Here is a 13,190-nt window from a genome sequence, read left to right as displayed (position 1 = left end):
TAGTCAACATGTCAGGCACAGTGGAAATTTCTTTTAAACAAGCACAGTTACGCTCACATAAATACACTGCATGTATGCCTGACAAAGATGTTGAATTCATTTCCTTCCTTAAAGAAGTGTTTCAAAGCTGGCTGTTTGAATACATATATGGATGTTCATTCTTTGGGAATATTTTGTGGTGAGAGTCTCAGCTCAAAGGTCTTCTTACTAATGACGAGGGGCTTTTCACAGCATCTCAGGTTCTTCATTCAGTGCGTAGCAATGGCTCAGGCAACAGAAAGTGAGCAGAATACTGCTGACTACATTGTTCACATCCATGTTTATTTCAACTACAGGTCTTCTTCTTCCCTGCTCATTGCCAACACATCGCTTCATGTCATAGTCATCCTGTCTGTCAGACGAATAGAGCCAGAGAAGTATCTTATAACCTGCTTTCATTCGGCCTGTCTTTGAGAAAAATGCCACTTTCATTTCCCATCAAGCTTTGTGTTGTGATGTGCAGACCTAGACTATGTTTTAGACACCAACCCTTCATTCGTTTATCTACTATTCCCGCCACTCTAAGTGAGACTAAAATGAGATTTCAGACTCTTACAAATGATCTTTGTGCGTCAAGTGAAACTGCACAATACGTAACTCCAGTTTCAACATACTGTGTATCAAAGGCAGACCATTGCACTGTGGGATTTTTTTTGTAAAAACTAATGCCCGTGCAGTGGACACTTTTTTTTTAATCCCTTGTGAACTCAAATAAAAGTTTGGAAACTAATGTACTCGGTAGGAAATTTCAGCCTGTTCTTATTCCCAGATCAGAGTTCATCATCAAATCATCCGCTGCCACAAATAGACTGTTGGAGCTGGACTGGTAATTGGGAGTGCTATTGGAATATATTCACCATTGGGTTATTTACAGTGCACTTTGGGCAGAGACAGCGCTGCAGAACATCAGGCACATTGCAAATGAAACTAATCCTTTCATTCTGCGCGGTCTAAAAGTTTACTTTCACTTGTAAACTGCTCGTCTCATCTGTCAATGTGATCTGATCAGCTGTGAACTGATCGACAGCTCAATTACAGTATTTACCTTACAAATGACAAACTGCTGCCGAGGAAAAAAAACTTATGGAGGGCATTCAGAGACCCCAGAAACGTCCAGATTTAGAGAGAGATGATATGAAGGGACACACAGGCAATTAAAATATGCAAAATAACTAAGAAAATAAATTAAGTAAATTCTTCATTAATTGAATTTATTTGAGTTTATTAATTGTCGGTCATCAAATACGGAAGCTTTATCATGCCCCTGAGAGTCTCATAACGATGCACAGGGCACCCTTTAGCGTATGTGATGCACAGGTGAAACACAGGTGGTTGATATTGTGAAACTGTTGCCTGAGGTTTGGGCAACAAAAGTACTTAAGATAGGAATGTTTTTTACATAAGGTACACAGAAATATGTCATATGAGCAATGTCAGTGCATGACGACTGTACTTAAATAACGCAATGTTATGTTCAAAGTTATGTTCAAAGTTATGTAACATTACTGCAAAGAAATACTGACTTTTGGTTTCACATGGGATATAAACTGTGGTCTTCTGGGTCCACAGTTTTTGCGTGACCTATTTCTGAAGCACAGACAATTGCTATGGATGTGGTTCTTTTCATAGATGCAAGTGGTAGCAATAAAATCATTTGGAACAAAAAATTAAAAAAAAAAAATATTTTGTTGAGTTATTAATTTCCTAAGTAAGTAGCTTTGGTATAATGTACAGCAAGCTTTGGAGTCCTGCATCACCCAGTCAGGATTAATTTTGCAGTAATGAATACCCCGCTCTAGTCTATGTTTTCCAGCACTCTCTCCTTTGTGGGTGCCTTTGATTAACTCATACTTCATACCCATATGTTGCATAGACCTGCAGCTAGCTGGGAGCTAAAACACACAGCATGAACATAAGACAACTGTGGACTAATCAGTGTCAGTAGTTTCCATCACAATAGCTTGAAGGATAGTTGAATTGCCTTGGAAACCAGCTCCCACACACCTTTCAGACATCAGAGTGGTGGAGCCCTGATTAAAATAGAGCTAAGATCATCACGTGTTTCATGTCATAAATGATCTCTCCATGTGTTAGAAGCTCTCTGTTTAAACCAGGATGGAAAGAGAAAGCCTTGAACAATAAAACAATTGTACTTCTACCTGAAACACTTCACTCTTTTACCTGTCACTCAGGACTGTTGTCCATGTTGGGACAGTGACGTGACTTGAAACAGTATGAAAGTATTCAACTTTGAATGTTAACTCTTTGAAACCTGAACAAATTGGGTTGATTTATTTCAAAAAATAGAAAGAAGGCAATGGCTAACTTAACATGAAATGACATAACAGAACAAAACAGCAAGGAAGTGGTATTAAAAAAAGAAAAAAGAAAATTGCCTAAAAACAACAATACATTAGCTAAAAGAAGCACTAAAATTACTTGATGATTCTCTCTTTAAAAAAAATGTTCAAGTCACTTTCTTTTCACCTGTTACTATTTTTATGCAATTTGCAGGACATTTCTTGCCAAGTAGCTCATTTTTTTCCCATGGTTTTGAAAAAAATCTAACCAATTTCTTCAGAGTTCAAAAGGGTTAATGTCCGGGTTTCCCACCGATAGCTGCTGCTTTTGGGGAACCCTGTAACCCCCTCAACACACCTCCACCAGAGCATGTCATGAGTAACACATCTCAGACCAGTCCACTGAACGATTTAACTAGTATTAACTCAAACAAACTGCCGGGAATTACTTACTTTAAACTGGTGATGATGTATTGGGCTGTGAGCTCTACAGGAACACATACTGTATGAGGCCACATCAGTTCTGCAGCTGAACACATCCTGTACAGACACTGATGGAGGGCATAAACGGTTGATGTGCTGTCTTCACTCTGGGGTCAGTGCACACAAGGTGCCATCATGCAGCACCGGTGTATTCTGAACTTGAGTCAGTGCTGAGTTTTACAAATAAGCTGCATTGTCATCTGAGCCAGCGACACGTCAGCAGTGTGTATAAAGCATCTCCAGTTTGGTGGCTTAATCCTTATCAGAGCCTGGTATAAGCGCCGCTCTATCCCTTAAAGCCCTCAAACTATGATTGCAGTCAGAGAACAGCAACCCCCACCACCACCAGTGTCCCCCTGACACCCTACCCTCTCCATCCTTCACACCTCCCCCTGAAGCCAGCTGCTCCCAGACTCCTCAGTTCTCCTTCACCAGGGCTAGCCAGACCTCAAAGGAATACCAAACACCGAGCGAGCGGGAGAAACACACAACAGAGGTGACTGATTGAAATTCACAGTGTGAGCAATTCCAATCTTTTGCATGCTGTTTCTGGCCGCCTGGCTCTCCAAGCTTGTTGTGGGGGAAGAGTGTGACGAGCAGATGTATCACTGTGCAGCTATACTGCAGAGGTCTTCTCGGGGGTCCTCAGTGGTGGGCGAGCTCTGATTGTTTGGTAACAGCATATCAGTGGTGGGCAGGGCTTCCACTGACTCATGGACCATCCATCAGAGCTCATCAGCTCTGAAGCACAGCTCAGGTTGTATTTTTAGACTGCGAGTTTTAAAGGATTCCCTTCACTTGCCTCTACTTCTGCCTGTCAAATGAATATAATTCTTCATCTGTCGCAGAAAGTTGCAGTTGATTGAGTCTCTTAAAAGTAATTTTATATAATCCGGTTGGTGAACAAAATTTGACCTTATCCAAGCTGACAACTGCTCCCTTTTAACTTAATTTCCAAACTTAAAATCAATGATGGTTGATCCAATGGTCAGTCTGTCATTCTCCTGGCCACGCAGTTTGGTATTTCCTGTTAACCCCTTGACCTTTGGTCTAGTGCCAACATTAAACCATAATTAAGATACAATAAGAACTTTCCAAGAACTACTACAGTTGCACTATAGAATTTTTCTGAAGATTCTGGAGAACAGCTGTGCTTTGAGGTGATATTGGATACTGTCCTTCTCCAAAATAGAACCACATGCGTCATTTAACAAGCACAAATTATATAATACAATATATGTGTCTGTCCTAAGGCAGTGACATCTAGTCACTGTAGTAAAGGAGGAAGTCAGACTGCCTGATCGCAAGTTGTCACATACCGCTGTTTGTTAGTTGACTTCACATCTTTATATTACACGCAAGGTTTACTGTTGACTTTCTCAGACCCTCACCAGCATGCCAACAAAAGCACATGGTTATTTTAAAGGAGCTATTTGGAATTTCCAGCCATCCAGTCAAACCGAATAGGGGGCAGTATTTCATCCTTTAAACGTTGGTCGACTACTGTGTCCATACCTTGCAATTTGCATGATCTTCACGTGTGGCTTTTGTGTATAGTTTACTTTATCGCTTACTTAGCTCAGTTTTAGCAATGCCACAGTAATCAGAAAACAGTCACATCACGCCATTTGAGAAGTTTATCATGAACTGTAAGCCTACAGTTTGTGTTGTCAGTAGTTACACTAAAGATACATTTCAGTAAATAGCCATTGTTAGATGCTATGTACCTGTCTAAAAGAAAAGTTCCAAGTTTACAATCAAACCGCATCTTTTTACTCTCCAAGAGCTGTCTTCAGCACTGGAAATCCACACCAGTATTTAATTTGTTTTAGTTGTTTTGATGCTTGTGATGGGGATAACAGTCATTTTCCCGGAGCTGTGTTTTTTACACAACTTATTCACGATGACTGAAACTTCTAACTTTATTCACTGAGTCCGCTGTTGTGTTTAGGGCTTCCGCATTGATATTTGTTTCCTCTCTGACCCACCCCCTCAGCCCTAATCATGACCACAAAGGAGGGTGCCACGCATTTACATGGAGGGACACTACTTGAACAGGGGAACACACTTCAATACAACACCAATCACTCAACTTCTTCATTATCTCTTGTGGCTCACTCGAGGCTGCAGTGACTCACTATCGCCTCTCAGGCCAGGTTGTATTACTACAGGAGGGATGACCGATCTCTGGCTGCTAAGCGGTGGATATCTCTGCTATACAACACATCTTAGACATAAAATCAAAGGTGTTATTTCTTCACACTCAGACAGGGTTAGTTCATTTTATGAATGTTTTAAACTAAAATGATGCCTAGATCATACATATAGCTCCTTTAAGGCAACAAAGGACATCAATAAAAGCATATGGTTAAGTTTAGGTCAAAAAAAAGCACATGGTGGGGTGTCAGCGGCTGAGTGGATAAAGCAGGCGCCCTATGAATAAAAAGGCACTGTCCTTGCCGCAGCAGCCTTGGGTTCAAGTCCCTGAGGCCCTTTGCTGCATGTCATCCCCACTCTCTCTCCCCCATTCACACTATTGATCTGTCCTATCTAATAAAGGCAAAAATGCCAAAAAAATAACCTTTAAAAAAAAAAAAAAAGCATGTGGTTAGGTTTGGAGAACATCATGGCGCTGGGCATCTGGATTAAAGTCCAGGTTTATTGGACCCATCCTGCCCCTCCCACCCGTCCTAAAGGGCCCTTCCATATTCTTATATGACATCATTACCGGCAACATTTCAACCTGACACTGCCTATCATATGGCCATGCCAGGTGGCGTCTGGCTGCGTCATGAACTTGGGCTGCCCGTCTGCATATCATACTGCTGTGTCATGTGCCCCCTTGTTTGACAGACGGCGTATGATTGCACTGCAAAAACGCTCTGTCTGGCAGCTGAAATAGCTGATGCTGCCTGGTGGCGTGGCTTTTGTCATCAGTGTCTGATGCTGAAATCACTGACAAAGTGACAATATTTGATGACATCAGAATGAGAACAGGCTGTATCAAGAGGGGGGAGGGGACAGAGGTGGATGGGTAAAACAAGCACTGGACTTTGATCTATGACAGCACTATTCATGTCAGTTGTGAAATAAAAAGTCAACTTTGAGTTGCTTTAACAACACCATGTATTACTGGGGTCAAGCTAAACACATCAGGCACGGATGATATAATTTTTACAAATAGGAGTATAATCCGAACAAATTGTGTTGTAATCATACTCTTGAGGAGGGAAAATCCTCATTTAGGTAACTTTTTTTCTGTCAAAATTTTAAATTTGGAATACAACAAACTAAATCTTTGTTTAAATTTAATAAAAACTGAAACTATCAACATCATATACAAATTCCCATTTCCACAAACATTGTTTTATAAAGTTCAATGAAAATTTAAATAAAAAATGAATAAATAAAAATAGTTCCCGGAGGTTTTACAAAGTAAAAGTTCCTCCTATGCTGACACTTGCTTTGCATGTGTTGCAGACTGCCTTCCTTGGTGTTGGTTGAGTGTAAAACGCACACTTTTTCATTAATTGATTTTATCTGCGATCATTAAAATAAAAGGCAAATACAGATAATTGGCAAAATGCCAAATATCGGACCCAATAATCGGCCAGGCCGATAATCTGTTGATCTCTAGTTGAGTCTCTTACTCTTGTAATCAAAAAATGATTTGAAGCATAATAATGAAACTGTTCTGTAAATTGTTTTATTATAAATATATTTTTGTAAATATATTTGATCAACCCATCTCAAAGTTTCCTTGGGAAAGATACATAATCCCAAATATCTCCCGATGGCTTTTCCATTACTGTATGAATGTGTTGTTGTGGAATGAGTGTTTATAAACCTCAATAGCAGGTGGAACCTTGTACGGTATCCTCAGCCACCAGTGTATGAATGTGTGTGAATGGGTGAATGTGACAAGTAGTGTGAAGGGACCTTGAGCAATTGAATGACTAGAAAAGCACAATGCAAGTGCATTTCCATGTATTATTTACTCTAAGGTGTCATGACAATCAGCTGGACTTGGGCTTGGTTTGTCAAATGTTTAACAGAAAACCTATGTTACAAGTTGTTTGCAACAATCACCTCAAGGTGACATATCCATTATTGACTTGTTAGCTGGGTTCTACAATTGATGAGGGCAACTCTTTGAATGTCACATTGTCGATTGTCTGATGCGTTGCACGTGTTCCTAAAATGAAACTCTCCATATGTTTCTCATTGTGCATCACAGCTGCACATTCATACTGAGATTTAGTTGTCATTCCTCCAGATCCCTAATGCACGGTGCCAGCCTCACTCACAGCCTGTGCTCTGCTGTGTAATTTTGGTGGCTAACATGATGGGCCATTAGCTGACTGTGATTTCAAAATAATCCTTCACGTCTGTTACGAGGACGTGATGCGTCATCGTTTAGCTCGACAGCTAAACAATGACGCATCCAAAGTTCAGGCTGAGGTTTAGCACTTGTTAATATTTCTGTTTTGTGTGCCTGCTAGTGTGTGTGTGTGTGTGTGTGTGTGTGTGTGTATTTGTGTGTGTATACCCAATTTGCTAAGGCTGTCATAAATGTATCATGTATCATAAAGCATACGCACTGTAATGGCTGATCATATAGAAGAATCAATAGTACAGCATGTAGTACAGCCCAAGACAAGTAACCCGTGTAACTAAAATGGATTTTTTTTATATCATCGATTATACACTATACTGCTATACAGTACTCCATTCTTTGGAATATTTAATTTATATTATCAGACTTACTGATCTCAAGCATATACCCATTTACTAACTCTTTACAGCAGTCATATAAGACTGCATTCTGGCTATTCAAAGCCTTAAATCCTGATTAGATTATAAGTGTAAAACTTCCTCAAATAGAAGACACTATTTCTGTCTTTTACGACTTTGGCCAGGCAGAGACACTGGCTACATTCCAATTTAATTATTTCGTTACAGTAAAATTTTATATCAAGCAGCAAAATTTACTTTTACAGTGTCTACTTCCCTGACTCTCTTTAACTCTGCTCTGCACAGATATGACCAGAGATGTTTTTCAGGTACCATCATGACACTGGCTTTTTCCACAACAGTTACTTCTAGCCAGGGTGCACTATGGTGCGCCTGCTCCTCCTGCCACCAGCTACACGTAGATCAATATTTGAAGAGGGAATGCAGCAGCAGAGGTGTGTTTGTGTAACTGCCTATCTCCGCGGGGCAGCCCGTTATAGTGTCAAGTCTGGAGGATGGGAGTTGACCTTTGGGGGGACGGAGGCTGCCGAAAGAGATGGGAGCGGGAGGGGTTTTAAGCCCGGGATGACCCGACAGTATAGATATTTAATAACTGTCTTAACCCGGGCTTCCAGCAGACGTGCTGGTGAGGTATGAATATGGTCGCACCTTCAACCTTTCACCCCAGTCAAGCTTTCCAGTAAAAACATGAAGGAGCAGAGAGGATTTGGCCGTGGTACACTGTTCAACTCGATCAGACAAGTGTTAATACTCAGTGGCTCTGCTGGTCGAATGTAATCTTAGCCATACATACCTGAGAGCAGGCTGGCTCAGAGAGTCCTGCAGGGGTTACTTAAAGGGGTTGTTTTTCAGATTTTCAGCTTTTCCAGGAATTTACTAAGATCCCCTGAATACCCATTGGCCTATCTACTGTGAACTTACTTTCAGTCAAAGTTGCTTGGGCATGAACCACTGTGAACCACTGCTTCCATGCAGGATTCTTGGAACCTTGGTGCAACTAGTGAACCAGCTAGCATTTCCACTGGTTTTGAGTGAAACCATTGTAATCAAGAATGTGTCATCAATGTAAGGCGTTGCACAATCCACCATGGAACTAAACAGTGGAAACAAAATCATGGATTAGATTGATTACCTGCAAACTTTCGTTCTGTTTTTACTCATAAAACGACCATGGATCAACTATTAATGAGACCAGTGACCAGTATTTTTTTTTTTTTTTTCCAACAATTTCTCACTTGACTTCTCCATGAAGTAGGTTTCCATTACAAATTTGCGCAAAACTCAAGCAATATTTTCAAAATATTGATAAAATACAGTTGTAAGATGACTGTGTTTCCATTGAGTGATCTATGTGACTTCTCCTCTTGTGACAACATTACAAGCAGCATGGCAATGGAACTTTTTTTTTTTTTTTGGTTCCTGCTGGGAACCCACATTTAGTCTCTGAACAAATTCATTCTTTGTCAAAATGATCTGAACGGTTTAAAATTAGGTGTGGGAAAGACTCATTTTGGAACTAGTTTGGTTCAGAAACTAGTAGGGCAAAAATGTTTATAGCCATTCAAAACAGCACTTGGAGGCAGGATGAGAGGCCATTGTAGAGAGGGGGGAGATGGGATATTGTGACCATGAAAGCGATGTTGTCGGTGTATCAAAATGACTGGACACAATCCCACATTGGAAAGGTGTCAGGCTAGAGTATAAATGTAACAAAATATAACAAGCCCAGCCCAAAGGATATTAACAAGTAATACCCATCCCAGCAACAACCTGTTAACAACCTGTTAACCCAGCTGCCGTTTGGAGAGCGAAACAGAAGTAGTACCACCAGAGTACAGAGCAGCTTCTTTCCTCAGGCTGTGAGACTCCTCGACTTATCCTCTGTTCTCCAGCAAAATATATATATATATATATATATATATATATATATATATATATATTTTTTTTTCTTGTGCAGCATAAAGGGAGTACAACTCACATTTTGTTGTGTAACTGCATTGTAGTATAAGAGCCAGTGAATCCAGTGTTCATCTCTGGAAGCTTTTGTTCCTGATGTTGTTCCATTTCTGAAACCACACGAACAATTGATCATTTTTGACTTGACAGCGGTTACTTTTGGGTAAAATGTACAAAATAGGAATGAAGTACTGCTTAAAACTATAATTTCATGATCATTTTTGTATAAAAATATAGACATATTGGCAAGTCTTATTTTTTTCTGAATTATCCTGTTAATGATGTCTCTCCCTCTCTCCCTCGTTTCCAATCGTTTTTCCCCAGACACTCCATGCAGCAGCAAACCAACAAAGTCATCACCAGCACAAGCCAACTCATCAAACAGCTCTCTGATATAATCAGTGGCTCTTCACGGGTATTATATGCTCCCTTTCCTCCCTCATTCACTGTCATTTTGAAGAATAAACAGTGGATTAGACAACATTTGAGCTAATTAAGGCTAATCTTGTTTTGCTGCACAGCAAGACCGTCTGCACCTGACCAGACTAAAGACTGAACTCTCAGAGTCTGTACAGCGCTATGGGGATCTGCAGAAGGTATCCACAATATATTTCTTCGCTTGCATAAATTCATTACTATAGTTAACAAATTATTAATATCTAATAGAAATGCTCTTTTACAGAGAGTTGTACACATCTTTAGGTTAACTTTTTGCACTTACAGGCAAAACAAACACGGACTTGTTTAATAAGGAAAACAACACTCCTCTTGACCCTATCTCTTCATTTGTTCCTCTTTCAGAAAATTGCAGAGCGTTCAAGGGCCTTGCTGCCTCCTGCACAGAAAGACAAGAAGAAGGTAAGCTAATACTGTGGGTAAAAAAAAATGCCCTTTGTTTCAATGTCATTCATAAAAGAGCAGTATGATGAGATGCCATTTCTCTGCTCGATTTCATCTTCACAAGGGCTCCTTTGAAGCTGTCTAGTCTTTTCCACTCTGGTATAGTGGACTCCATTCAAATCCAACTCTCATTCTGTGTGGTTTTTTTTTCATCTGAATCTAAAATGGTTACTGGCAAGAGTTTTTACTCTGCAGCCTTATGAAAGCAAAGAGACAGAGGCTGGTATTAAGTAAAGAATGAAAGTCAGACAGAAAGACGGACCGTAAGTGAACAAATCCTTATTTTGTATTACTTAACCCATTAATGTCCGTAGTAGAATTTCAACATTTCCTTCACAGAATTTAAAGTAATAGCGGACCAAAAAACAAATCATTTGGAATTTTTCAAATAGGTCAAAGTATAAAGCTACAGTGCATGTTTTTTCTTAATTTCCTTTTTAGTCACAAGGGGTTTCTTGTTTTTTGACTTTTCATGAAAACACATCCAAAACAAAAGGTTAGGAATTTCAGATCTTTATCATTTTTTCCCACACATTGTCCCAAAAAAAAAGATATTTCACTGATTTTTCTTGCTCCATGGTTGACATTGTGCACGGCATAAAAGCATTTTAGATTGTATTCCTATGGGGTTTTAAATGTGAATTATCTGTTTAGAATCTAAATCTTCCACCCAAACAAAATTATATACAACCTTAATCAGTGCAATCCCTGCAGTGGCAGTGCTTGCCATAGGTGATATAGGGCACCAAACTTGTACCCAAAACAAAAAAAAAAGTCATCATGAGTCTGAACAATGCACGATGCGTGAGGCAAATGGATATCAGAGGATATTTATTATGGCTGTATAACTACAACCACCTCCCAGCAAAAAAAGCCATTGAAATATATTGAAGAGCATTGCCTACCTACTTCCCCCTCTGTAACCTGCCTTTCTACCTAGCAGAACACCCACCTCATCAACTACCACTTCACCATTGAGAGGAGTGTGTGTGGAGAGAAAGAAACTGAAAAATCAGCAATCTGTTGAGATCAGCAGGAGGAAGAGCTCATTAACGTTAGAACAGGGAGACTGCACAGGGTTACACTGTGATGCGTTCAAGCCCTATTCAGTAAATATGAACTTGAGGCAAAGGTAATTAATAACGTTCTCATGGTGTGTTCAATGTAATCTTGGAAAATGTAGCTTTAGGCGAGAAACTTAGAATAAATACAGCTGTTTGAAGGAGATATTTGTTTTCACAACAATATAAAGTAGATATTAGACAGGGTTTTATGATGAATTATTTAGGCTGGAGATAGAGTTGCTGTTAAACCTTGTGTTTGTGTACGTGTCAGGCTGCATCTGGCTGTGTCCAGCAGCGTCATGAGCCTTTTTGTATAGACTTGCCTATACGCAACAAGTGTTACTGGAGGATACTTCAGAGGGCACACAAGAGAGCTCAGGCCGCATACAACTACACATGGTGACTATACATGGTGACACTTGAGGAGGTCACTATCATTATGATGCTGAAATCTAGGCACAAAGGGTGACAGCAGCGGCAACGTAGGTGGTACATAAGTCCTGTAAATCATGCCCGTCAGGACAATGCAGAGTACGTGTCTCTTGTTCTGCCAATACTATATTTGCTCTGTCACATCCGCTCTGCCTCGACACTGTTCTCGCTGTTTATATACATACTGCATCTCGCATCCACTTCACGTTAATGTTGGGGACATGCGCAGCCACCGCACCAAATCAAGCAGGGGACATGTGGCAGCTATCATGCATACTTGTATGCGTAGTTAACAGCAACATATTTTGATGTTAGTGTAAACACTTTTTTGCTTGTTTTTTTTTTAAGTTGTTTTCCAGGTGAAAGAAGATTGTTTTATAAATGTGTATCACTGAATTTGTGCTCACTATGTTCATGTAATGAAGGGCTTGGTTACTTTAAAACAGTGTCAGCATTTTTTACAGTGTAGATATCTTTGTTTCCTTGGCACAAAAGAAGAATAAATAAAATCAACATAAAGAACAAAATAAAAACGACTGTATGGGCTATCAGCCAAATTGTTATTACATTGGTATCAGTATCGGTCCATAATTTCAAAATCGGTACAGGCTTACTAAGGGCACCAGATGTGCTTGAACCACCACTGGATCCCTGTTTGTATTTGGGGTAATTGCAGCAGCCAAAGTAAATGCAGATGTGTACGGCACTGACCAAGCATTGATATTTAATGACTCAGGATGGAAACATATTGAAAAAACTCTGTATTTATTTGACTTTTTTTTCATAACATTTTCTTTTTTTCTTGTGGGTTGTCATATTGGATTTAATTGTTTACTGAGGAAATTTACGGTGCGTTGAGCTCTCTTGGTCACTTTATGAAGGCCATTAAAGTCAATTAAAAACTGTTAAAGCTACACTCCCCAATTTTTAGCACTGCCCAACGTCTGCCAAATCCCAATTATTGTTCCCGCTTAATTTACATTTAGTCATTTCATGCATTTAAGGCCTATCAGATAACCATCCAGGAAGCATTTGAGACGGAGTGATAGAAATTACCCAAAAATGAGCCACCACCCTCCCCGTCACATTTAAACCAATAGAAAAAAAATAGCTCTAGTGATTTCAACACATAGGATTATACAGAAGGTGGAATGCTTTGTTTCTGCATTTTTCTGACCCCTGATCACTCGGGCCACTGAATGATCTGAGTGGGTGAGAAAGCAGCATAAGTGAAGAACAATATTTTTATCCTGCTCATAAA

The 13,190-nt window shown here is 39.8% G+C and overlaps 1 protein-coding gene across 1 annotated transcript in view; it reads left to right on the top strand.

The window, feature by feature from the left end:
- tsnare1 (T-SNARE Domain Containing 1) overlaps positions 1–13,190 on the top strand; it is a 201,540-nt gene that overhangs the window by 84,178 nt on the left and 104,172 nt on the right. Inside the window, exons 5-7 of the mRNA XM_042490496.2 lie at positions 9,858–9,948; positions 10,055–10,129; positions 10,335–10,391. Coding sequence (XP_042346430.1) covers positions 9,858–9,948; positions 10,055–10,129; positions 10,335–10,391 — 223 coding nt within the window. The remainder of the gene's footprint in view (positions 1–9,857; positions 9,949–10,054; positions 10,130–10,334; positions 10,392–13,190) is intronic.

The sequence above is a fragment of the Plectropomus leopardus genome, chromosome 11, assembly GCF_026936395.1.
Source record: "Plectropomus leopardus strain MGB_pleo_1.0 chromosome 11, ASM2693639v1, whole genome shotgun sequence".
Classification (NCBI taxonomy): Eukaryota; Metazoa; Chordata; class Actinopteri; order Perciformes; family Serranidae; genus Plectropomus; species Plectropomus leopardus.
This window is presented reverse-complemented; position numbering and strand designations above follow the sequence as displayed.